At 42.8% G+C, this 25,389-nt stretch overlaps 1 protein-coding gene across 1 annotated transcript in view; it reads right to left on the bottom strand.

Moving 5' to 3' along the window:
• Positions 1-25,389, bottom strand: part of SNX9 (sorting nexin 9) — a 270,467-nt gene that overhangs the window by 106,862 nt on the left and 138,216 nt on the right. Inside the window, exons 5-7 of the mRNA XM_073671526.1 lie at positions 23,138-23,291; positions 20,541-20,694; positions 1,231-1,315 (exon numbers count right to left, since the gene is read on the bottom strand). Of these exons, the coding sequence (XP_073527627.1) occupies positions 1,231-1,315; positions 20,541-20,694; positions 23,138-23,291 (393 nt within the window). The remainder of the gene's footprint in view (positions 1-1,230; positions 1,316-20,540; positions 20,695-23,137; positions 23,292-25,389) is intronic.

Genomic DNA, 25,389 nt, shown 5'->3' on the forward strand with positions numbered 1-25,389 from the left:
AAAACAACAACACATCACCAGTGTAAATGTGTGAAGTTTCTTTCTCAATGTTTAAAATTGGGGTCAGGGAGAAAAGATTAGTGGACTGAAACATACATCATTAGTGGCTTAGCGGACTGAATCATACACTGTTCTTTTACATATACCCCTCCTTTTATCATTTCCCATCACTCGGTTGAACTTGACAGACATTTGTCTTTTTTTCAACCTTAACTATATAACCAGCTGTAAAGAGACACAAAAAACAGCAAAGCAAAAACACTTGAGGGCCGACATATAAGACTGGCATTGTACATGTCAGTGGGGCTCAGGGATCCCTTGAGAATGATGCAGTCTAAATAAACAAACCTCCCAAGACCTGTGTGTCAACTGTCAGGAGCTGTATTGTAAGAAAACATAACTCCATGAGCTGAGAAATGTATGACAGAAGAATAAATAAATCTTCTTGATTGACTGAGCACAGAGGATTTTTTTTATCTAGCCTCACTCCCCCATGCCCAGACAGCCGAGGAGAAGATATTTTTCTTTTCCGGTCACACTCTTCTCCTCGGAGCACTGAGCTACGTATGCTTACAGTACAGCTGTCAGTTTAGACACAGGTCTCGGGAGCAGTGTTTCTTCAGATTGCAGCCTAACTCGACAGTGACTAGAACAGGCTGCCATTTGAATTATGTGGTGGAGGCCATTTTATTACATTCTTGGAGAAGCCTTTTTAAGAGGCACATGACACACCATCAATTATGCGTAATTTTTAACTGACCTGAGCCACCTTCAGAAATTGTACTTTAGAGTACATTTCTTAAGTAATTTATTCCACACCCCATCCTGCCCGTGCTCTTTTCATATTGGCATAGTTGGTGACTGGATTGAAAATGCCAAAAGGCACAATATTAAGACATAATTCTAGTGTAAACACCCTAATGAATCGGCCTCTTCTTGTACAGCACACAAATTTACCTTTGTGTAAATACATAGTGCGCCTTGGATCCTGTGGTGGAAAAGATGAAGATTTTCTGCACACTTCACCCTTTGGTTTCTGAAGTGTGAAATCCACCCTGAACATCAAAACCATGAAATCCACAATGCAGTTCAAATAAATCTACATCTTTTTTTCCGAGCACGTGAATGAGATTTCTGCTACTTATTTACAATGTGGGAACATATCATTTTACTTCCATACATCCAAATCCAACCTTTAACATGATAACATACAAATAGATAAAAACTTACAATAATAGAGATTTTTTCTTTGGTTTTTGCAGTCTGTTTGGATAACAGATACTGTTCAATTCCAGACTTTCCAAAACCAGGAAACCTAGAAAAACAAACGTTTTTCACTGCTCAAATTTACAGATACTAATCTTGGAAAAATGATTAAGACGGTAGTCTCTGAAAGAGATAATTAAAAAAATATATAACAGAAATATATAGCCTAGGAAGGTGCCATTAAGCAAACATGTTCCCTGGCTATTAATAACAGCTCATAGCTGTTTCGTTAGCTGCTATGCTTCCCCGATCAGCAACCAGCAGCACTTTGGACGCAGTGTACTTTTGCTGCATCCAAAACGCTGTGTTCTAATGCCACACTTTTGTAGTCAATACATACAGATCCACCGCATGTAATGACACTTCAATTGGTCAAAATCTGCAGCGGAGACCGTTACAGAAATTGACATGCTGCGGGTGAGTTTGGTTATGTGCACATGATCCGGAGCTGCTGCAGGTTTGAAGCTGCGTGTTTATGCCCGCATCGTCCAGATGTTATAGCATAGTGGATAGGATTTCTAGAAATGATTGATTGGTAGAGGTAACAGTTTTTCTTAAAGACAGTTTTATTAATTTTCCCCCAATTAATGTCCATGTTTAAACATCATTTGCTTCTATTTTGTTTTTAAAACTCTAAATAGAGTAAAATCTGCAATATAATGTATCTTATTTCTAAAACAACAATGCAAAACATAGGCATCTAGCTAAAATAAAAAATATTAGTAGCCACTAGTCAACACAGGAGGAGATTATGAGTTTACTGCATACTGTTAACACACTCCTCAACATTTATTCATTACTGAGTTTGAAACCCAAAAAATAATACACACACTTACAATAAGACTGAATGTTGCTCATACTACTGTGAGCGGCCTGCATAGCCTAAAAGTGCTACCATGACCTACATCATCTCCAGACTAGTCTCCCATTGAGCTCATAAATGACATAACTGGTAGGCAATTTCAAAGGGAGCTCCCGGCAGCAGATCTTGATCATTTAAGTACCCACTTCTAACCCCAACTGCAAAGAATGAAAAAAAATAAAAATAATAATCTGACTAGGGGGATGACATACTAATTATTGTTTTTGATCACTGTGATCAGGTCTATGACAGTGATCAAAAGGAACGATTAAGAAAAATCCCTGCTGTTGCCAGGTACCGGCCAGCAGATCTTTCTTCATGAAGAGGAGGCGGAGGGCCAGGGGACGGAGCAGGAGGGTCTGGGAGATGGCGGAGTTAACGAGGGTGACGTTTCTTTCTCCTCTGACATGTACATCATCAGAAGAGAAATTATTTCAATATCGGGCATAGTTTCTTTTTACGTGATCGCCGTTATTCACTGAATAATGGCGATCAAGTGATCAGGGCTTTGATAGTGTTCTCCAGGGTCTCAACCACATCCTGTAGCTGAGACAGTGGAGATTTTCGAACTCTGAGGGGCGCTATAGGCTTATGCCTGAACGCCGGTTTAATGCAAATAAGCATTAAAGGGAATCTGTCACCACTTTGGAGTTATTAGACCTCTACTATGACCATACAGGGTATAGAAAAGTAAATCTATACATACCTGTATGGCCCATAATAGAGGTCTGATTGCACAGAAATCTGTTTTTATAAAGTCTGTTTTCCACAGGCTTGGCGTCCAGGGGACGGGAAGAAATCCCCGCCCATCTTTTATTATTCCCCTAAATCCCCGCCTATGTACTTATTTATAATAACCACCCCCTTCTCTGCACGTGCACTATTGTCCCTCACTAGCCGGACATGCGCAAAGCGCCGCTCACATAAAGCACGCTTTGCTCCCTCCCGGCCCCTCTGTATGCACTGCTGGCAGCGTCTAGATTGGAGTTGATTCTTGAAGGGAATGATGTCACCAGAAGGGGCGGAGCCTCCTTCAGTCCAGTGATGGCCCAATATCAGGCTGCTGAAGAGGAGTGGAAGGAGAGGCTGCATTCTGGAGCTGTATGCAGATGGAATGAGGACACAGGACTCAGTGTGAGTGCCCGACTGAGGATGAATTTTGGGTGCAAAGTAGTATGGATGATGGTACTGTATGGGGGCTGCATGTTGGGCTGCGTGCCCACTATGCGTTTTTCAAGCGTTTTTGCTGTGGAATTTCCGCAGCGAAAACACTTAAAAAATGCTTGGTAATACGTGCCCCATGGTCCCCAATAATAATCCGCATGTGCTGTGCACAAGCTGCGGAAATTTCCGCTGCGGATTATCATTGCGGAAAAATCCGCAGCATGTCCATTATTTTTGCGGATACGCGGTGTAATCGCTGCCATTGACTTGCATTGAATCGCATAATATCCGCATGAGCACGTGTACATGCAGATATTAAGCGATTCAATGTGCCCGGGTCTGGAGAAGAGGAGACTCATCTAGACCCAGGTAACATAGTACATGTAGTTAAAAAAAAGAATGAAAATAAACAAACACATTATACTTACCTTCTGATGGCCCCCGGCCTCCTCAGCAATGTGTCCTGGCTCCCCGGCGGTTCACGATGGTGTAAAAGGACCTGCCATGACGTCATTTAGACATGTTACAGGTAACGCGACAGCTGACGTCGGAGGTTGCGTGACCTGTCACAGATTTTACAGATAAGTATAATATTTTTGTTTTGTTTTTTTTACCATCTTTATTCTTTTTTTAACTATTAACTTGGTCACAGTATATAAATCCATGCCGGTTGCATGGATTTATATAGTGTGACCAAGTTGTCAAGCACTTTCCAAGTGATGCTAAAATCACTTGACAACCCGCATGTGGAAATGCATGTGAAGAACGCATGACAAACGCTTCTACCTGGCGGGAAAAACGCATGTACAATCCGCATGTACAATCCGCATGTACAATCCGCATGTACAATCCGCATGTACAATAAGCATGTACAATCCGCATGTGTTTTTCCTGCCAAGGAGATGCAGAAAAAATCAGCAGCATTTCTGCATTAGAGAAGAGGGGGATGATGAGAGACTGTGAGGAGGGGGGACAAGGATGATGATTAGGGGCTGTGAGTAGGGGGACAAGGATGATGATGATGAGGGGCTGTGAAAAGGGGGACAAGGATGATGAGGGACTGTGAGGAGGGGGACAAGGATGATAAGGAGGAGGACAAGGATGATGAGGGGCTGTGAGGAGGGGGACAAGGATGATGATGAGAGGCTGTGAGGAGGGGGACAAGGATGATGAGAGGCTGTGAGGAGGGGGCAAGCATGATGATTAGGGGCTGTGAGTAGGGGGACAAGGATGATGATGAGGGGCTGTGAAAAGGGGGACAAGGATGATGAGGGACTGTGAGGAGGGGGACAAGGATGATAAGGAGGAGGACAAGGATGATAAGGAGGAGGACAAGGATGATGATGAAGGGCTGTGAGGAGGGGGACAAGGATGATAATGAGAGGCTGTGAGGAGGGGGACAAGGATGATGATGAGAGGCTGTGAGGAGGGGGCAAGCATGATGATGAGGGGCTGTGAGGAGGGGGGCAAGCATGATGTTGAGGGACTGTGAGGAGGGGGGCAAGGATGATGATGAGGGGCTGTGAGGAGGGGGGCAAGGATGATGATGAGGGGCTGTGAGGAGGGGGGCAAGTATGGTGATGAGGGGCTGTGAGGAAGGGGGGCAAGGATGGTGATGAGGGGCTGTGAGGAGGGGGGCAAGGATGATGATGATGAGAGGCTGTGAGAAGGACAATGATGATGATGAGGGGCTGTGAGGAGAGGGACAAGGATGATGATAAGGGGCTGTGAGGAGGGGGGCAAGGATGATGATGAGGGGCTATGAGGAGGGGGCAAGGATGATTAGGGGCTGTGAGGAGGGGGGCAAGGATGATGATGAGGGGCTGTAAGGAGGGGGGCAAGGATGATGATGAGGGGCTGTGAGGAGGGGGCAAGGATGATGATGAGGGGCTGTGAGGAAGGGGAGCAAGGATGGTGATGAGGGGCTGTAAGGAGGGGGGCAAGGATGATGATGATGAGAGGCTGTGAGGAGAGGGACAATGATGATGATGAGGGGCTGTGAGGAGAGGGACAAGGATGATGATGAGGGGCTGTGAGGAGGGGGGCAAGGATGATGATGAGAGGCTATGAGGAGGGGGACGATAAAGATGAGGAGGGGGATGATGATGAGGGGGATGATGATGAGGGACTGTGAGGAGGGGGACAATAATTATGAGGGACTGAGGAGAGGAGGGGATGTTGAGGAGGGGCTGTGAGCAGGGGGACAGGGATGTTGATGAAGGGCTGTGAGCAGGGGGACAAAGATGATGATGAGGGACTGTGAGGAGGGGGACGATGATGAGGGGCTGTGTGGAGAAGGGGGGATGGTGATGCGGGGCAGTGTGGAGGTGATGAGGGGCTGTGGGGGGATGATGTGGAGCTGTGCAGGGAAGGGGGTAATGTCACACTCGTGAGGCAGCATGCAAAGTGGGTTGAGCTTTGAAGGGAGTGATGTTACTCATGTAGCGGTGCATGCGTGTAGAACGGGTTGATGTTACACTCGTGGGGCTGCAAGCTGGGGGCTGTGCAGGGATAGGAGTGTTGTGACTCGTGGGGGGCTGTGCGGGGATGGTTGTGATGTTACTTTCATAGGGCTGCATGCTGGGGGACTGATGCATGATGGTGCTGTGTGGAGTTGCAAGCTGGGAGTGTGCAAAGGGAAGGGGATGAAATCAGTCACATGGGGCAGCATGCCTGGGTTCTGCGGGGTGAATGGGGTTAATGTCACTCTTATGGGGCTGTATGCCAGGCCGTTGCTTGGGGTAGTGGGTGATGTTACTTGTGTGTGGCTGCATGTGGTTGGGTAGGCTGTGCAGGGAAGGGGTTGCTTTTACATGCATGGGGCTGCATGTGGAAAGGTTGGTCTGCACAGGGAAGAGGGTGATGTCAGTTACGTGGGGCTGCATGTTGGAAGCTGTGGGGAGGGGAGAGGTTGTCACTCGTGTGCTTTTCGTTTCATCGTTACTTATCTCTAATGTGGCTTAGCTCTACGTATTGATTTGTAACGTTCATTGTTATAGACTTGTATGTATAAATATATTTATATCTTTCTCCTTTTTTGTTACTTATTTATAGATGTGTTTTAATAAAACTATTTGAGAACAATGGGTTAAATTTTCATTTCTATATTTCTAATGCTCGGAGTATGTTCAGAAACAATCTGCAGCAAAGTCCCTCACCAGTACACCCGCACTAAATCGGTCAAATCTCACTGACAATTTCTTTCCTGTCCTCATTAGTATTTACCGTATTTGACGCACTTTTTTTTTTTTAACCCAAATTTGGGAGGAAAATTAAGGTGCGTTTTATAGCCCGAATATAGCTTTCCGGTGGGGATCGGTGCTGGAGCGAGGTCACAGGAGGCAGGGTCCCTGCTGCAGGAAGTAGGAGGCAGAAGTGGGGTTAGGCTGCGGGCCCTGGCCTTGAAGGAGGGGTGTTGGCGATGAGGCAGGAGCTGAAGTCCCCACTCTGTGCATTGATTTCCCAGCGGTGGGCTTCAGGAAAATGGCCTCCGGAAGCAGTGCGTGTGCAGATTGGGATCTCTGCCCATTTTTATGCAGCCCACCACCGGGAAATCAATGCACTCCACTCTGCCTCATCACGGACGCCCCACTTCTGCCGTTACCTGCTTCCTTCTGCAGGGACCCTGCCTCCTATGGCCCCGCTCCGCCGCCCCCCAGGTAAGACCTGCTTCCTTATGCAGGGACCCTGCCTCCTATGGCCCCGCTCCGCCGCCCCCCAGGTAATCTACCATAAATTGGGACTTTAAGATGGACTTCCCCACACACACTTTATTAATGTTTTTTTCCCCTATTTTCCTCACCAAAATTTGGGGTAAGTCTTTTAGTTCGAAAAATATGGTAAATAAAAACATGATAATTGCTTATGCAACCAATTTATTAGGTCCCAGCAGTGTCTCTGTGTATCCTGGCCTTCTGTGGCCCCTTACTATTCCCCGTGGCCCATACAGCCTGATCAGTTGTAGAAGTAATATAGGATGAAACATTTTTTTACAGGTTTTTTTGAAAGAGCCATTAGTTGCTGAGGGTCTGACTCCAGGAGACCCCACTGCTCCATAGGATGGGTTCTGGAAGAGGTCACACTACATATTTTATAGAGGGGTAAAAATACTCCTCTTAGCAATTTTGAGTAGTATGTTTAGCCAAGAAGGAGGACATAATTTGCAGTAACTGAAATCCATGTACATAGACTGGTATACATTAGACCTGGGAAAAGTGCAGCGTGCAGGCCACGTTCGGTCCTTTGGCTGCTGTTGTCCGGCTCGTGGACTGAGGCTGCTAAAGGGCTGAAAACAGTGGCCCACAGGGTGCATCATGCATCCACTATCCCCCCTCTCCCCGTCTAAAGTTGCCAACCATCCAGAAATTCCAGGGCAGTCTATAAAAAAAGGCAACTTTTTCCCAGTCTGTAAAAAAATGTAAGTTGTTCATGATTTATTTATTTTTTTTAGAAGAAACTTATGCAGATAGTTTTGACTGCAATTCTCATCATTTTACAGTGACTGCAGCTATTGTATTAATATCAGAATTATGGGTTGTAGAGATGTATCATTTACTTTCATTATGTTATTTCAATGTCTGCATAAAGTTTTTTTTGCCCGTCTGATTTTTTTGATAAGCTGTCCAGAAACAAATAAAGTCAAGTTGGCAACCCTGCCGGCATCCCAATATATAATGGAGGAGCCAACTCTGCTGGCATCCCAATGTATGATGGAGGAGGCAGCCTCACCGGAGTCCCAATGTATAATGGAGGAGGCAACCCTACCGGCGTCCCAATATATAATGTCTGAGAGGGAGCCACTGTCTCCTCCCACTATTCAGTGCAAGCAACTGTGACAGCAGACATGAGGATGTCACTACATCTCGTCTGTTGTGCAGAACGTCAGTGCAGCGGCTTATCTTTAGAGAGAACAAGAGGATCTACCATTGGAGTTCCAACACGCCGGATCCTTCCCTTCCCTCACATTAAGTATGGAAGGAAAGTCGAGAGGCCCTATACACATCAGATTGTGGGCTGAACATGTCGACTTTAGCCTTATGTGCATGGAATCCTTAGTGTAAGGCCACGGCCCCACTATCAGTATTTGGTCAGTATTTTTTCTCAGTAGTAGGAGCCAAAACCAGGTGAGGAACAATCAGAGAAAAGGTATAATAGAAACAAATCACTAATTCTACATTTATCACCCACTCCTGGGAAAAAATACTGGCCGAATACTGATATTGGGTCCATGGCCTAACCTGTAGAATAGACATTACTGTGTTAACAGAAATCATGAACCTCAGTGCAGCAACTCCAATCTCACCTTCTATATAGTGAGACAGCGAGAATGGAGTTGCTGTACGAAGGATGTTCTAATAGACAGTACACAGCGTGCCCAGAAATCATGAACCTCTGTACAGCAACTCTAATCTAGTGATCTCTGTAGTAAGAGCTAGAATGATGTTGCTGCAGGGAACTATTTCTTGGCAGACATTTGCACAAGATTACAGCCCCAATTCACAAAGAACAGAATTTTGTATGCCAGTCTTAAAGGGGATATATCAGGAACTGTATGGAATAACAAAAAATGGGCCTAAGCACTACCAGGCAGGTAGTTGCTACTTACCTGCCTGGTGTGCCCGGCATCATTCTTACCCCCCCACATAGCGTTCACAGACCGCTTTTGTCAGGAAATGGTCTGTCTGCTGACGCGACAGGGCGTGACTTCGTTCCAAAGTCATTCTGATTGACCACCGGCTTTCCGGGTTAGGCAGCGGGAATCCGGCTGACAATCAGTATGATGTTGACAGTCCCACCCTATCAACAGAGCAGAAAATAAGCCTCCACTATGTCTACGTGATGTCAGCAGAGGCAGCTGAATTCCTGGCAGGAGTGGTCTGTGCTCGCTTTGTGCTGGGGAAGACCGGCGCCGAGTACAACAGGCAGGTAAGTAGCAGTTACCTGCCTGTTAGTGCTTAGGCACATTTTTTGTTTTACATAAAGTCCCAGATTTCCCCTTTAATGAAGGGTGAGAATGATAAAGCTCGGCCACTTTGTGCATTTTTTTTTTAAACTAATAAAATACGTTTTTTACTAACGTTTTTCGTAATATAAAAAAATTACACACAGTAATTGTTCAGTTTTGATAGAATTTAAATTTTCCTGTATGTCCAAGTCTCAGCCATCATAATTTATATCACAAGTAGCATAAATTACAACAGAAATGTTCTCCAGTGACCCCAGACATTTTATTTATTTACACACTTATATAGCCCCATTAATTCCACAGCGCTTTACAGACATTATCAGCACTGTCCCCAATGGGGCTCACAATCTACATTCCCTATCAGTATTTTCTTTGGCATGTGGGAGGAAACTGGAGAACCCAGAGGAAACCCACAGGAAGAACAAAAACTCCTTGCAGATGTTGTCCTTGGTGGGATTTGAACCCAGGACCCAAGTGCTGCAAGGCTGAAGTGCTAACCACTGAACCACCATTCTGTGATAATTTATAATACAACCCCTGGCAAAAATTATGGAATCACCCTGTAAATTTTAATTTTCAAAACTAACACCTGCATCAAATTAGATCTGCTCGTTAGTCTGCATCTAAAAAGGAGTGATCACACCTTGGAGAGCTGTTGCACCAAGTGGACTGACATGAATAATGGCTCCATAATTTTATGGAGTTCTCCAAATTTATTGCCAAAATTATAAGACAGACTTCAAACCAACGTTTCGGCAATAACTTTGGAAAACTCCATAAAATTATTGATTACGGACTTTATATTGTGCCGAGGTGTTACTCTAATTATTATATTATCGATTTGCACCCTGTTGGCACCATTCAGGAGTAGCGTATATCTTTCTCCTTATTATGAATCATGGCTCCAACACGAGAGATGTCAATTGAAACAAAGCAGAGGATTATCAAATGCTTTAAAGAAGGTAAATCATCACGCAATGTTGCAAAAGATGTTGGTTGTTCACAGTCAGCTGTGTCTAAAATCTGGACCAATACAAACAATATGGGAAGGTTGTTAAAGGCAAACATACTGGTAGACCAAGGAAGACATTAAAGCGTCAAAACCGGAAACTTAAAGCAATATGTCTCCAAAACCGGAAATGCACAACAAAACAAATGAACGAATGGGAGGAAACTGGAGTCAATGTATGTAAGAACTGTAAGAAACCGCCTAAAGGAAATGGGATTTACATATAGAAAAGCTAAACAAAAGCCATCATTAACACCTAAAAAGAAAAAAACAAGGTTACAATGGGCTAAGGAAAAGCAATCGTGGACTGTGGATGACTGGATGAAAGTCATATTCAGTGATGAATCACAAATCTGCATTGGGCAAGGTGATGATGATGGAACTTTTGTTTGGTGCCGTTTCAATGAGATTTATAAAGATGACTGCATGAAGTGAACATGCAAATTTCCACAGTCATTGATGATATGGGGCTGCATGTCCGGTAAAGGCACTGGGGAGATGGCTGTCATTACATCTTCAATAAATGCCCAAGTTTACATTGATATTTTGTACAGTTTTCTTATCCCATCAATTGAAAGGATGCTTGGGGATGAGGACATCATTTTTCTAGATGATAATGCATCCTGCCATAGTGCAAAAGCTGTGAAAACATTCCTTGAAAGAAGACACATAAGGTCAATGTCATGGCCTGCAAATAGTCCGGATCTCAATCCAATTGAAAATCTTTGGTGGAAGTTGAAGAAAATGGTCCAAGACAAGGCTCCAACCTGCAAAGCTGATCTGGCAACAGCAATCAGAGAAAGTTGGAGCCAGATTGATGAACAGTACTGTTTGTCACTCATTCCATGCTTCAGAGACTGCAAGCTGTTACTAAAGCCAGAGGTGGTGCAACAAAATACTATTGATGTATTGGAGTGTTCTTTTGTGTGTTTGTTTTTCATGATTCCATAATTTTTTCCTCAGAATTGAGTGATTCCATAATTTTTTCCCTCTGCTTGGTCTGAAAAAAATTACCCTTACTGAGCACCACATTTATCATCTTGATTTCTTTTAGTGTTTCTTAAAGCCCTAAAGTTGCCATTTGAAATGACTTTAGTTTTGTGTCATGTCTGTGATCTGCTTTTTTTCAACAACATTAAACAACTGAATGAACATCCTCCGAACACGGGGATTCCATAATTTTTGCCAGGGGTTGTATATATGTATATATAATAACTATTCAAGAAAACAAACCACCTGTAATGTCATTTATTCCGGGGTCTCGTTAACCCCTGCACTGCAGTAACTCCATTCTAATCGCTTCAGTAATTAGTAATCTAGATCGGAGGTGATTTTTGAGGCTCATTTTATTCTCCACTTTAGTCGGCTCACTAGTGAGGCGAGTAGAGCGGGGGTAATCTTTTGAGGATCTCGCCGTAGCCTCCACTCTAGAAGGTTCTGTACGAGGCGAGGTAACTACAGTGGAGTTGCTGGAGTGAGGTCCTCAAAACATCCAAACTAAGATTGGGTGGAGATTTGCGGAGGGTCATGACCGTAACGGAGCAGCCAACAGAATCATCATAACTGACATCACAAAAGTGGAGTAAATTATAACAGCAGTGTTCTCCAGTGACACCGGATGCGTGTGTGTGTGTAAATCTGAATAATCAACGCTAAGTGTAATTTTTTATATTACAAAAAGCGACAATGCAAGTTTTATTAATCTGTAAAAAAAAAAAATTTTTCCCCCCAAACACAAAAGTATAAGAGAGTAAAAATCTGGCGGTGGGCTGCATAAAAATGGGTAGAAATCCCAATCTGCGCAAGCACTGCTTCCGGAGGCCATTTTCCTGAAGCCCACCCCTGGGAAATCAATGCACAGAGCGGGAACTTCAGCTCCTGCCTCATCGCCAACACCCCTCCTTCCAGCTCAGGGCCCGCAGCCTCACCCCACTTCTGCCGCCTTCTTTCTGCAGCAGGAGCCCAGCCTCCTGTGACCTTGCTCCAGCACCGATCCCCACCGGAAAGCTATATTCGGGCTATAAGACGCACCTTAATTTTCCTCCCAAATTTGGCTGAAAAAAAAAAAAAGTGCGTCAAATACGGTAAATACTAATGAGGACAGGAAAGAAATTGTCAGTGAGATTTGACCGATTTAGTGCGGGTGTACTGGTGAAGGACTTTGCTGCAGATTGTTTCTGAACATACTCCGAGCATTAGAAATATAGAAATGAAAACTCAACCCATTGTTCTCAAATATTTATAGATGTGTTTTAATAAAACTAAGTAACAAAAAAGGAGAAAGATATAAATATATTTATACATACAAGTCTATAACAATGAACTTTACAAATCAATACGTAGAGCTAAGCCACATTAGAGATGATTAACGATGAAACGAAAAGCACACGAGTGACAACCTCTCCCCTCCCCACAGCTTCCACCATGCAGCCCCACGTAACTGACATCATCCTATTCCCTGTGCAGACCAACCTCCCCACATGCAGCCCCATGCATGTGAAAGCAACCCCTTCCCTGCACAGCCTACCCCACCACATGCAGCCACACGCAAGTAACATCATCCACTACCCCGGCATACAGCCCCATACAAGTGACATTACCACCATTCACCCTGCAGACCCCAAGGATGCTGCCCCATGTGACTGATTTCATCCCCTTCCCTTTGCAGTCTCCCAGCATGAAACTCCACACAGCACCATCATGGATCAGTCCCCTAGCATGCAGCCCTATGAAAGAAACATCACAACCATCCCCGCCCCGCACTGCTCCCCAAGAGTGTCATCACTCCTATCCCTGTACAGCCCCCAGCATGCAGCCTCATCTTGCATGCAACCTCACGAGAGTGAAATTGCCCCCTTACCCGCACAGCTCCACATCATCCCCCCACAGCCCCTTCCTCACGCCCCCTTCTCCACACAGCCCCTCCTCACCCCCCCTTCTCCACACAGCCCCTCATCATCCCCCTCATCACAGCCTCTCATCATCCTTGTCCCACTCCTCACAGGCCATCATCATCATCATCCTTGTCCCCCTCCTCACAGCCTCTCATCATCCTGTCCCCCTCCTCACAGCCTCTCATCATCATCCTTGTCCCCTCCTTACAGCCCCTCATCATCATCCTTGTCCCCCTCCTCACAGCCCCTCATCATCATCCTTGTCCCCCTCCTCACAGCCCCTCATCATCATCATCCTTGTCCCCCTCCTCACAGTCTATCATCATCCCCCTCTTCTCTACACAGCCCATCATCACCTTCCCCATACAGCATCCACACAAATAAACCCTTTTCCTGTGAAAGCCTACCCACCCATAAGCAGCCTTATACAAGTAGCAGCGACCCTTTCCCTGTGCAACCCTCCAACATGCAGCCCCCATACAGTACCATCATCCATACTACTTTGCACCCAAAATTCATCCTCAGTCGGGCACTCACACTGAGTCCTGTGTCCTCATTCCATCTGCATACAGCTCCAGAATGCAGCCTCTCCTTCCACTCCTCTTCAGCAGCCTGATATCGGGCCATCACTGGACTGAAGGAGGCTCCGCCCCTTCTGGTGACATCATTCCCTTCAAGAATCAACTCCAATCTAGACGCTGCCAGCAGTGCATACAGAGGGGCCGGGAGGGAGCAAAGCGTGCTTTATGTGAGCGGCGCTTTGCGCATGTCCGGCTAGTGAGGGACAATAGTGCACGTGCAGAGAAGGGGGTGGTTATTATAAATAAGTACATAGGCGGGGATTTAGGGGAATAATAAAAGATGGGCGGGGATTTCTTCCCGTCCCCTGGACGCCAAGCCTGTGGAAAACAGACTTTATAAAAACAGATTTCTGTGCAATCAGACCTCTATTATGGGCCATACAGGTATGTATAGATTTACTTTTCTATACCCTGTATGGTCATAGTAGAGGTCTAATAACTCCAAAGTGGTGACAGATTCCCTTTAAAAGGAGATAAAATAAGACAATTACAATATGTACCATTTCTCTCCATTAGGGTAATTATCCAAAAGAAATGGAATCTACTCCTCAAATCTTATTCTTAAAATATTGCATAAATGGGTATAAATAATTGCGAGTATTTTAACATGTGGGGCTCATTCCCGATACAAAAGAAATCAAAATGTTTTCAAAATTTTGTTTCCATTTTGTCATCATTAGTATTGTCCATCACTACTGTGATTTCTATAACTGCAAGACTTTTCCTTCTTGGTGTTGCAATTTCAATTTTGAGGCCAGTACACTTATAGTTCTTCAATAACACTGTTCTACAGCCAAATTTGTTCAGAGACGAAAACATTTAAACTTAAAGAATATTGTGGTGCTGGAAACGAATAAGAAGCTTGCTGATTGGCTCTAATTTTCAAGATCCAAAGGAGGTTGTAATTACTTATGACACCTTTCATGCAGGCTTATAGAAAAATTGTGTCTATTATTTCATCATCATTATTGCATGGTATGTATTTAGTCTGTTACATCATCTATTTAGTCTATTGAGCCTTCAGTGTTATATCATGTTACGGTGACCAAATCAAAAAACGCCAACTTTGCTCCAGTGACATAATCCTAATTACAGCTGCATCACCTACTTTTATAAATGCTCTGTGTAAGCTATACAGTTTTATTATTTCTTAGCATACTGACATGTTTCTATATGTTTTTCAGATGTTCTTTGGTCATGCATTAAGATAGCGGATAATTTTTGCTACATATACGGAGAAGTCACTTTCACGTCACAAAGGCAAAACTTGAGTACCATGATAAGGCAATCCTGCAACCTGTATTTTGGCTGCAGAATAGGAGGAGATGAAGAGTTGGGCTCCACACATATGCTGCAATAGATATGCACCACATTTTATCCAGTGGTTGCTTGGGTAGCGGCAATCTATGCCTTTTGCAGTCCCAATGATCTGGTGAGAGCCAACCGATCACACTGACAATTGCCATTTCTGAAAGGTGCCCTCAATTAGGAAAGGAGTTTCAAGGTAGTGGACTTTACAGTATCCACACATGATGCATCCACACACATCTGCAATACGCCAAGTTCCACATAAAGAAGAACTGCTGGTTCCAAAAGCACCAGAAACATTTTCAGTCGAGTCAAGTGGGGAAGAAGAGGGCGCTTAGTGTCATGAAGCATCTTCCTCTCATGACCCAGACTTTCTGTCAGCAACCTCAACTGAACCACACCTTATAACAAAGTGCCCAAGAGTAAGGCTGAGCTCTTAGGTTCCATGCTACCGCAGTGAAATCTGTTGGCAGGTGACGTTCGGATTTCCTTGTTCCGCAACAGTGATCAAGATCTTGTCCAATACTTGTTCATGGAGGGCAATCTTGTGGCATGCATCATCATCAACAGTTTTATGTAAGATCTGAAGATAAGTCATAATCCAGAGGAATGGAAGCTCTTCATAGATTTGTTTAAAACAAGCCTAAAAAGCCGAATTTCCATCTACAGTCGTGACCAAAAGTTTTGAGACTGGCACAAACTTTGGTTTTCACAAAGTTTGCTGCTTCAGTGTTTTTAAATCTTATAATCTGATGATCTGATGTTTCTATGGTTACTGAAGCACAATAGTATACATTTCATAAGTTTTTATACTTTTGAGAAATACATCAATTTTATACAAACACTCAATATTAACAGCGTTGACCCTTATTTGACTTCTGCAATTTGCCTTAACATGCAGCATATCAACTTCTGGGCCAAATCCCCTGACTGATAGCAACCAATTCTTGCCTTATCAGTGCTTGGAGTTTATCACAATTTCTGTGTTTTTGTTAGTCCACCCGCTTTTTGAAGATTGACCACAGGTTGTTAAATCGGATTGAGATTTATGGAATTTTCTGGCTATGGACCCAATATTTCAATGTTCTGCTCACCAGGCCACTTAATTATCACTTTTTTTCTTGTGACATGGTGCTCCATCATGCTGGGAAAGCCTTGTTCACTACCAAAATGCTCCTGGATCATTGGGAGAAGTTGCTATTGGAGGATATTTAGATACAATTCTTTAATAATGGCAGTGTTTTTAGGCAAAATTATGAGTAAGCCCACTCCCTTGGATGAAAAGCAACTGCACAAATGAATTGCCCAAGGATGCTTTATTGTTGGCATGACACAGGACTCATGGCAGCGTTCACCTTTTCTACTCTGATCATTCTTCCAGAAGTCCCAAACTGTCTGAAGGGAGCTTCATTAGAGAAAATAACTTTACCTCAATCTTCTGCAGTCAAATCCCTGTAATTGCTACAGAATGTCAGTCTGTTCTTGATGATTACCTTGGAGAGACATGCCTTCTTTGCTGCCCTTCTTGATATCAAACCAGCTTCTAAAATACTTTGCCTGAATGTGCTTGCAGATGCACTGATACCTGCTTGTTGCCACTCCTGAGGATGCTCAGCACTGATGTTGAACCAATCCCATAGCTGAATCCTCTTTAGGAAGATGGTCCTGACATTTGCTTGTCTTTCTTGGGTGCCCTGAAGCCTTCACAGAAATTAAACCTCTTTTTTTAAATTCTTGATAATCCAATAAATAGGTTACTTAGGGAAAATCTTACAAGCAGCAATGTCATTGCCTGTAAAGACCTTTAGATAAAAAGTAATGATGATTGCATGCGTTTCCTTGGCATTAACGATACTTAACAGAAGAAGACCACCTCGATTTCAAGGACCAGCAGCCAGTCTGCTCTTATAATTAAATAAGCATGACACAGTGATGTTAGCTACCTTGTCCTCATTATCACTGTCTCCAGAGCGAATGAAAAGTTCACCAAAAATAATAAGCAGTTCACTTTGTGGCACGGTAAAACATCAGTGGAAATTAGGTTTTTAAGATTGAGTTAAGTTTCATGGTAGGTATTGACTTTGCAATTCGTCTGAGCACTCTTCATAACAATCTAGAGTTAAATGAAGTCTGTCAATCTGAAATGCAAATTAAACTAAAAAGTTATATAGGGGACTAGCCCACTATAAATTTTATATTGCTGAAATAACTTTTAAAACTTGTCTTATTCTGTAGCAGATGGAGGGCTTTGGTGTACTCTAGAGGCGATCAGAGTTCGGTGCACCGTTATGACCCTTAATTTGCATACTGAGCAGTTCCTCTGGCTCAGATTGACGCAACTTGCTCGGCCAAAACTAGTGCTGCCTTAACTGTTAACCACGGCAATGCATGTGCACACTATCATTGCTTCCTGTCAGTGTCTGCCGCTCACTACACTGATACACTTAGAGGTGCAGGTGGCAGCTTCAGAGAGGAGGAAGCGGGATCAGTTACGTCAGGGATGTGAAACTTAAACACAGATGGCCAAAATGAAAAGTCGCAGGCCAACCAGTATACAGCATAATGAGCCCCATATAGTCCTCAATACAGAATAATGGGCCCCCATAGTCCTCCATACAGTATAATGGGCCTCACATAGTCCTCCATACAGTATAATGGGTCACATAGTCCTCCATACAGAATAATGGCCCCACATAGGGGTGGAGGTTCTGGTGTCAAGGGCCAAATATAACCACCCTCCAGGCCAGATTTGGCCCACGGGCCAGAGTTTGACACATGTAAGTTACATGCTCATTCTGAGTTCAGTGCATCACAGAATAGGTCAATATTACGGCTTACATTGACCTATTCTGTGATGCAGTACAGACAGGAGGAAAACGGAACAGATCATATCTATTCTCTCCTTCTATCTGAAGCTGCTCATTACAATTCGGGGTACAGTGAGCGGCAGCCGCTGGTACGAGGTAATGATGAAAAGGTGTGTGCATACTCCTGAGTCGGGGGAAAAGCTCAAAATGAAAATTGAGGGGGCATAAAAAATTCCAAGGGTACATCCAAGTCCCCTCATTTGCATATACACTCCTGTGAAAAATTAAAGCATCAATATTTCCAAATTCATTTTGAAATGGAAACAATGGTCGGATTGAAACAACATTTTGCATGGCTGTAGGGCCAGACCCTGAATTTCATGTGGAAATTGTTTTGCTGTTTTAAAAATCACATCTAGGGGCTGCAACCCTCTAAACACCTCAAATTGGAAAGTGGCTAGAACAATTACAAATACAGTACAGACCAAAAGTTTGGACACACCATCTCATTTATAGATTTTTCTGTATTTTCATGACTATGAAAATTGTACATTCACACTGAAGGCATCAAAACTATGAATTATCACATGTGGAATTATATACTTAACAGAAAAGTGTGAAACAACCGAAAATATGTCTTATATTCTAGGTTCTTCAAAGTAGCCAACTTTTGCTTTGATGACTGCTTTGCACACTCTTGGCATTCTCTTGATGAGCTTCAAGAGGTAGTCACCGGAAATGGACTTCCAACAATCTTGAAGGAGTTCCCAGATATGCTTAGCACTTGTTGGCCCTTTTGCCTTCACTCTGCGGTCCAGCTCACCCCAAACCATCTCGATTGGGTTCAGGTCTGGTGACTGTGGAGGCCAGGTCATCTGGATGGAATAGCATGCCGCTGCAAGATGCTGTGGTAGCCATGCTTGTTCATTATGCCTTCAATGTTGAATAAATCCCCAACAGTGTCACCAGCAAAGCACCCCCCACACCATCACACCGCCTCCTCCATGCTTCACGGTGGGAACCAGGCATGTAGAGTCCATCCGTTCACCTTTTCTGCGGCGCACAAAGACACGGTGGTTGGAACCAAAGATCTCAAATTTGGACTCATCAGACCAATGCACAGATTTCCACTGGTCTAATGTCCATTCCTTGTGTTGTTTAGCCCAAACAAGTCTCTTCTGCTTGTTGCCTGTCCTTAGCAGTGGTTTCCTAGCAGCTATTTTACCATGAAGGCCTGCTGCACAAAGTCTCCTCTTAACAGTTGTTGAAGAGATGTGTCTGCTGCTAAAACTCTGTGTGGCATTGACCTGGTCTCTAATCTGAGCAGCTGTTAACTTGCGATTTCTGAGGCTGGTGACTCGGATAAACTTATCCTCAGAAGCAGAGGTGACTCTTGGTCTTCCTTTCCTGGGGCGGTCCTCATGTGAGCCAGTTTCTTTGTAGCGCTTGATAGTTTTCGCAACTGCACTTGGGGACACATTCAAGGTTTGCCCAATTTTTCAGACTGACTGACCTTCATTTCTTAAAGTAATGATGGCCACTCGTTTTTCTTTACTTAGCTGCTTTTTTCTTGCCATAATACAAATTCTAACAGTGTATTCAGTAGGACTATCAGCTGTGTATCCACCAGACTTCTGCACAACACAACTGATGGTCCCAACCCCATTTATAAGGCAAGAAATCCCACTTATTAAACCTGACAGGGCACACTGTGAAGTGAAAACCATTTCTGGTGACTACCTCTTGAAGTTCATCAAGAGAATGCCAAGAGTGTGCAAAGCAGTCATCAAAGCAAAAGGTGGCTACTTTGAAGAACCTAGAATATAAGACATATTTTCAGTTGTTTCACACTTTTTTGTTAAGTATATAATTCCACATGTGGTAATTCATAGTTTTGATGCCTTCAGTGTGAATGTACAATTTTGTATGAAAATACAGAAAAATCTTTAAATGAGGTGTGTCCAAACTTTTGGTCTGTACTGTAACTCGACTTCTCTCTGAAACTGTTGAATGGACTAGTTAGAAAATCTCATCAGCGATGATCGATTGCCTATCATTTGTGATCCTGTCAAATTCAACCACCTACCATAAGAAACTACCTCTCCTGTGCGCCCCTAAACTCAAACCCTCCCCAAAAGAGTTGAAAATGGGTCGATAGTGATAACCTTGGTTGAATCAGTATGCTTTCAAAGGCACCCAAAAACGTCTGGAAGCTTGTCAAGAAATCTCAATGTTTATTCCCATTTTCTGGGGGTTTTGCAGGTGTACCTCTTATAATTTACCCCCTAAAACGTCATGTTATGCAAAGAGGCAAACATTATGTTCATCTCCTCACATCTACTGATCATTCTAACCAATTTGCATCATCAGATTACCTGTTAAAAGCCACCAAGGGGTAAAAACACCCTTAACTCCCCCCCCTCATAGTGGAGTGGAGCCATTTCTTAGCAGGCCAAACAGTGTGGTGGTCACAGGTTGTGACAGCAGAAAAAGTAGAAGAGGCACAATTTAGTATGAAATCTAAAATAAAAATTAATGAAAAATGTGTGAAATGTTCCCTATTACAGCATGGGTAATGATGTGTTCACTGACACTGGTTAACAAATCAGCTCTAATTGTAGCACATGGAATGTAGTACAAGTCACATATTATTTAATCAATGTCTTTTAGAAAATGTCATGTACTTGTTAAGAGGTATCTTCATAGAGCTTTGCTTCCCGGATCCTCTTTGGGCTGCTCCTGATTCTGAGCCTTCGGAATCTTTGTAGCCAAGGTAACCTGGGGGAGAGGATTTTGGCTCATCCCAGTCATCATCCCACTCATCATCATCAACAGCTCCTAATAAAAATAAGAATATAAATACATTCATTTAAAACATGTAGTTAGACAAAATACCTATTTTGTATCTCTTCATGACTGACAGACACAGAAGTGCCTCTTAAACTACAGCAAGTCATGGGGAGGGTTAGCAGAGTTAATAAATCAAAGAGATAATGCAAAATGAAAACAAACACTTTTTTTTTAATGATACATATATAATTTAAATAGGTATTTTGTTTTTTTCCACCACTTTGATTTTAATGATCTATCTGTAAAATAGGTCACCGACAACAGATGGAGGGTGGGATCAGACACCCGACACCCTACCGATGCATTGTTTGTAGCACCAACAGAGGCTGGATGTAATCAGTGGACGAAGTGGAATACCACTGCTCCATCACACTGTTATATGGCTACAGCAGTGTTCTGCGGACCAACTCCTACTATTTTGTGTATTAGCTCCACGTCCTTGATTACGATTTGAAATGTATAAAGATCAACTTATTTCATATCTTTTGGACATGCCCGAAAGTTCTGTTATTATGGAAAGAGATCTTTAAATTGTTGAATAAAATCAACAATTCTACGGTTAAAATTTCACCACAATTAGCCCTTCTATCTCTTGACTCCAATACACACCCACAGAAGATATAGCAAATATATGAATGGAAATATGTTTTAACAAAGCTACTTATTGCATCTAAATGGAAGTCAGTAAATGTTCATACTATCTCAGAAATTATAGATAAAATGTTTATTCACAATTCTTTTGAACATTCCTATGCTTTAAGAAACAACTCTCTTAAGAAATACTAATCTATATGGTCTTCCTGGAACTCATACTTTTCCCTGAATAAGAATACCTCTCCAAACAATTAACATATTCTTTTAGCCATAAAGTATATAGATCATTTATTATTTTAATATAATTAAACTGAAATCCTGTGATGCCATAACAATGATTAATTATACTGCAGAAGATCTATTGTGTTTTCACCTTCCTTTACCTATTTTCCTCATTTATCCTTCCCTTTCCTTTTTCCCATTGCATTCATATCACCCTTTCCTTCCTTTCTTCCCTTGCTTTCTCTTCTGCATCCTTTCCCAGGTTCTTCTTCCAAGTTTTAAGTTTTGTTGTTAGGATGATATAACTGTTGTAATACTACTATACTGCCTCTCCTTTCCTTTGTTTTGTAAAAAAGGCCTTAATAAAAAGTATATTATTGAAATGTATAAAGATGCACAGCATCCAGCCATCAATCAATACTGAGTGAGAAAGCCCACGGGGTGGGCATGTTCTCCTCTTATGAACACACCACATAATATGTGTTTGGCATATTCTTTGAGCACTCCCATTAGCTTGTCCCCATACTCTGCTGCCGATGACATATTCTACTCTAATGTTGAATCTGATTTAAAGAGTTGTTCTCATTTTGCATGTTCATCGCATATCCACAAATGTCCAACAAAGAAAAGCTGCTGTGACAAGCATCTATCTCTAGTACAGTGCCCCATCTCACCACAATGAATGAAGAGGTGGCAAACATGGGCAGCTCTCTGCATCATTTGCATGTGAGTTCTGAAAATTGCAGGGAAAAGGTATGGCAGTTTCCAAACTCTTACACAAATCAAAAGGACGTCACTGCCATCTCTCTACTGCAGTACATAAAGCAGCTCTGTTCCTTAGGTAGATAAGGATGCTCCATGTATTAAACATTTACGGCTTATCCATTTGTCATAAATATCCCAGATGGGAGAACTTCTTTAAGGTAATCTAGGAAAATGGATGAAATGTTCTTAGAGTAGGCCTTAATTCTCCATCCTAAGCAGAGACCCTGCTCTGTAAAGAATGATCTTTTACAGGTTCCTAGCCCTATCAAGCCTCAAAAATCCTGAAAAACATGATCAGTTACACAAATCAAGAATAACTAGGAGAACTGACAGCTCAAGCAAATCCATGATGGTTATATTTGGAGCCCAGGAAACCACAGAGCATTTTTTCAGGCATAGGTTGTACAATATAATATACTTTGCATCCAGTAAAGTTTCTGAAAGTAGATGGCATATAAAACTGTTTATCGGCATTTTCCAGTTGCTTACAGCTTTATATTTATTGCATGGCTTGGAAACTTATAGCCATGAGCACTAAGACTACATCAATTGATGTGACATCAATTCTTTTTTTGTGTTCAGTCATAAAAGCACAAAAATGAAAAGGACAGTGTAGCACCCATAAGATGACAGACACCACTGTCTTTTAATGGGGTCTGTCGGGTTCCACTATTTTAACTAGAAGAATAATGAAACATGTTGAAGAAAAAAATTTTGTGATCTACTCAGAAGAAAGCGATACCATGAGCTAATCTGCCCCAATTAATTGCAATAGATATAAAGCAATTTCCTAAGCTTATGTTATTAATTCAATGTGCCTTAAAAACAATGAATATCATGTTCTTCTCACCTGGACCCTGGTATGCCTGTGGATGACCAAATGCAGAATCCCAGTTATTTGATGTAGTGTTTTGCTGGCTTGTACCCCAGGGATCACTTGAACTATTGGTTGCAGAAGGCTTTGGTGGATTCCAGCTTGACCAGGGGTAGTTTGTAGCTTGCACCTTAAAAAATGAACATGCCTCAACATTTTCTAATAAATGTACATGAAATCACGTCCATATCCCATGCACATAGCCATTTCACAACCTCCAAGTTGTACGAGTCATAACACAGCACCCACAGACCCATATAGGACATTACTGTAACTTTGTATGGCTCTAAAAATGTTTTAAAGGATTCTGTATTATTAGTTACAGATGTATTCTGAATTAGAAGCATTGCTAGGAGAATACACTGCTATGGTGCTACATGGAACGGACACCAAAATGGAAGCATACACTTGGTCGACAGCTCAGCCATGCGGAGTCACAGGAATTCTGCGTGCTTCAATAAATGTTTGTGCACATGTAACTACTATGTTTCAGTTCCCCAGGTGACCTTAAAGGAAATCGGTCATGTACAAAAACATTATTTACTTAGAGATATAGGATAATCTGCAGGCAAATAATGATAACATAATGCCTTGCTACCGTACTGGAAGAGCGGTTACAGTGAGAAGACTACTTATATCCTCCCTGCAGCAGCTTGCTTAGAGTCATTTTATTTATTTTATTCACTTATATAGCGCCATTAATTCCGATGAAGGGATCGGATACAGTCACCGCTCACTATACATTGAGTAAGCTGTAATCACTCTGCAGAACTTTGAATGACAGTTTGCTCCGCAGTGTGTATGTGCAGAGCTGGCTGTCAAATTACTGAGGAGTGAATACAGTGCAGTCAATGTAAAGTGAGCAGTGACTATAACGGCTTGCTTACAGTCATCAGGGCAATGCAGGGAAGATAGAAGTTAATTTTCTCTCTGTATCTGCAGCCAGGCAAGATTTTAGCACTATTTACCTGCAGATCAACGCTAAGGCTAAGTGCCCATGATGCAGAAATGCTGCTGATTTTTTCTGCATCTCCCTGGCAGGAAAAACACATGCGGTTTTTACATGCGTTTTTCCCGCCAGGTAGAAGCGTTTGTCAAGCGTCTTTGCATGCATTTCTGCATGCGGGTTATTAAGCGCTTTCCCAAGCGATTTTAGCATCACTTGGAAAGTGCTTGACACCTTGGTCACACTATATAAATCCATGCAAACAGTATGGATTTATATAGTGTGATCAAGTAATAGTTAAAAAAAAAAAAGAATAAAAATGGTAAAAGAAACATTATACTCACCTTCTGATGGTCCCCGGTCTTCTCTCCGGTGCGTCCGGTGTCTTGGGCGGCTCGCGATGGTGTAAAAGGACCTTCCATGACGTCATTTAATCATGTGACTGGTCACGCGACCGCCGTCAGCGGTTGCTTGACCTGTCACATGACTAAATGACGTCATGGAAGGTCCTTTTACACCATCGCAAGCCACCGGGGAGCCAGGACCATCAGAAGGTGAGTATAATTTATATTTTTTATTTTAAATTCTTTTTTTTAACAGGTACTATGGTACCCGGGTCTGGATGACAGTCTCCTCGTCTCCAGACCCACGTACCATCTGCACATTCAATCGCTTAATTTCCGCATGTGCACTAGTCATGCGGATATTAAGCTATTCAATGCAAGTCAATGGCGGCAATTACGCCACGTATTCGCAAAAATAATGGGCATGCTGCGGATTTTTCCGCAATGATAATCCGCAGCGGAAATTTCTGCAGCATGTGCACATCACATGCGGATTATCATTGGGGACCATGGGGCACGTATTACCAAGCGTTTTCGCTGCGGAAATTACGCGGCAAAAACGCATAGTGGGCACACAGCCTAAATCTGCAGGTAAATAACAGTTTTGGACATGACAAGTTGCTTGTCGCGTTTGAGAAAAAATTAAGTTGGAAATATAAATTCACAATGCTTCAACGCTTTTCACAAAAGTTTCCAATGACAGACTGCCAAACTACTTTCAGAAAGGACATACTTTTCCTATCATATTCATTAAATGTAAGCATAACCTTGATCTACCATAGAGCTACAAACGCAGCTATCTAAAACTAATTTTGACTGTACTGATTACAACATAAATAGCAGAGCTTCTAGTAGAGTGTAAGGTAGCGCTATTCATCACGCTGGGGCACTCGCTTCATCGGGTCAAGTAAAGCACACATGCAACGTTTTCCGGTATT

This window comes from Phyllobates terribilis, unplaced genomic scaffold (assembly GCF_046119375.1).
Source record: "Phyllobates terribilis strain yellow unplaced genomic scaffold, ASM4611937v1 Scaffold_3__8_contigs__length_932513732, whole genome shotgun sequence".
In the NCBI taxonomy this organism is placed as follows: Eukaryota; Metazoa; Chordata; class Amphibia; order Anura; family Dendrobatidae; genus Phyllobates; species Phyllobates terribilis.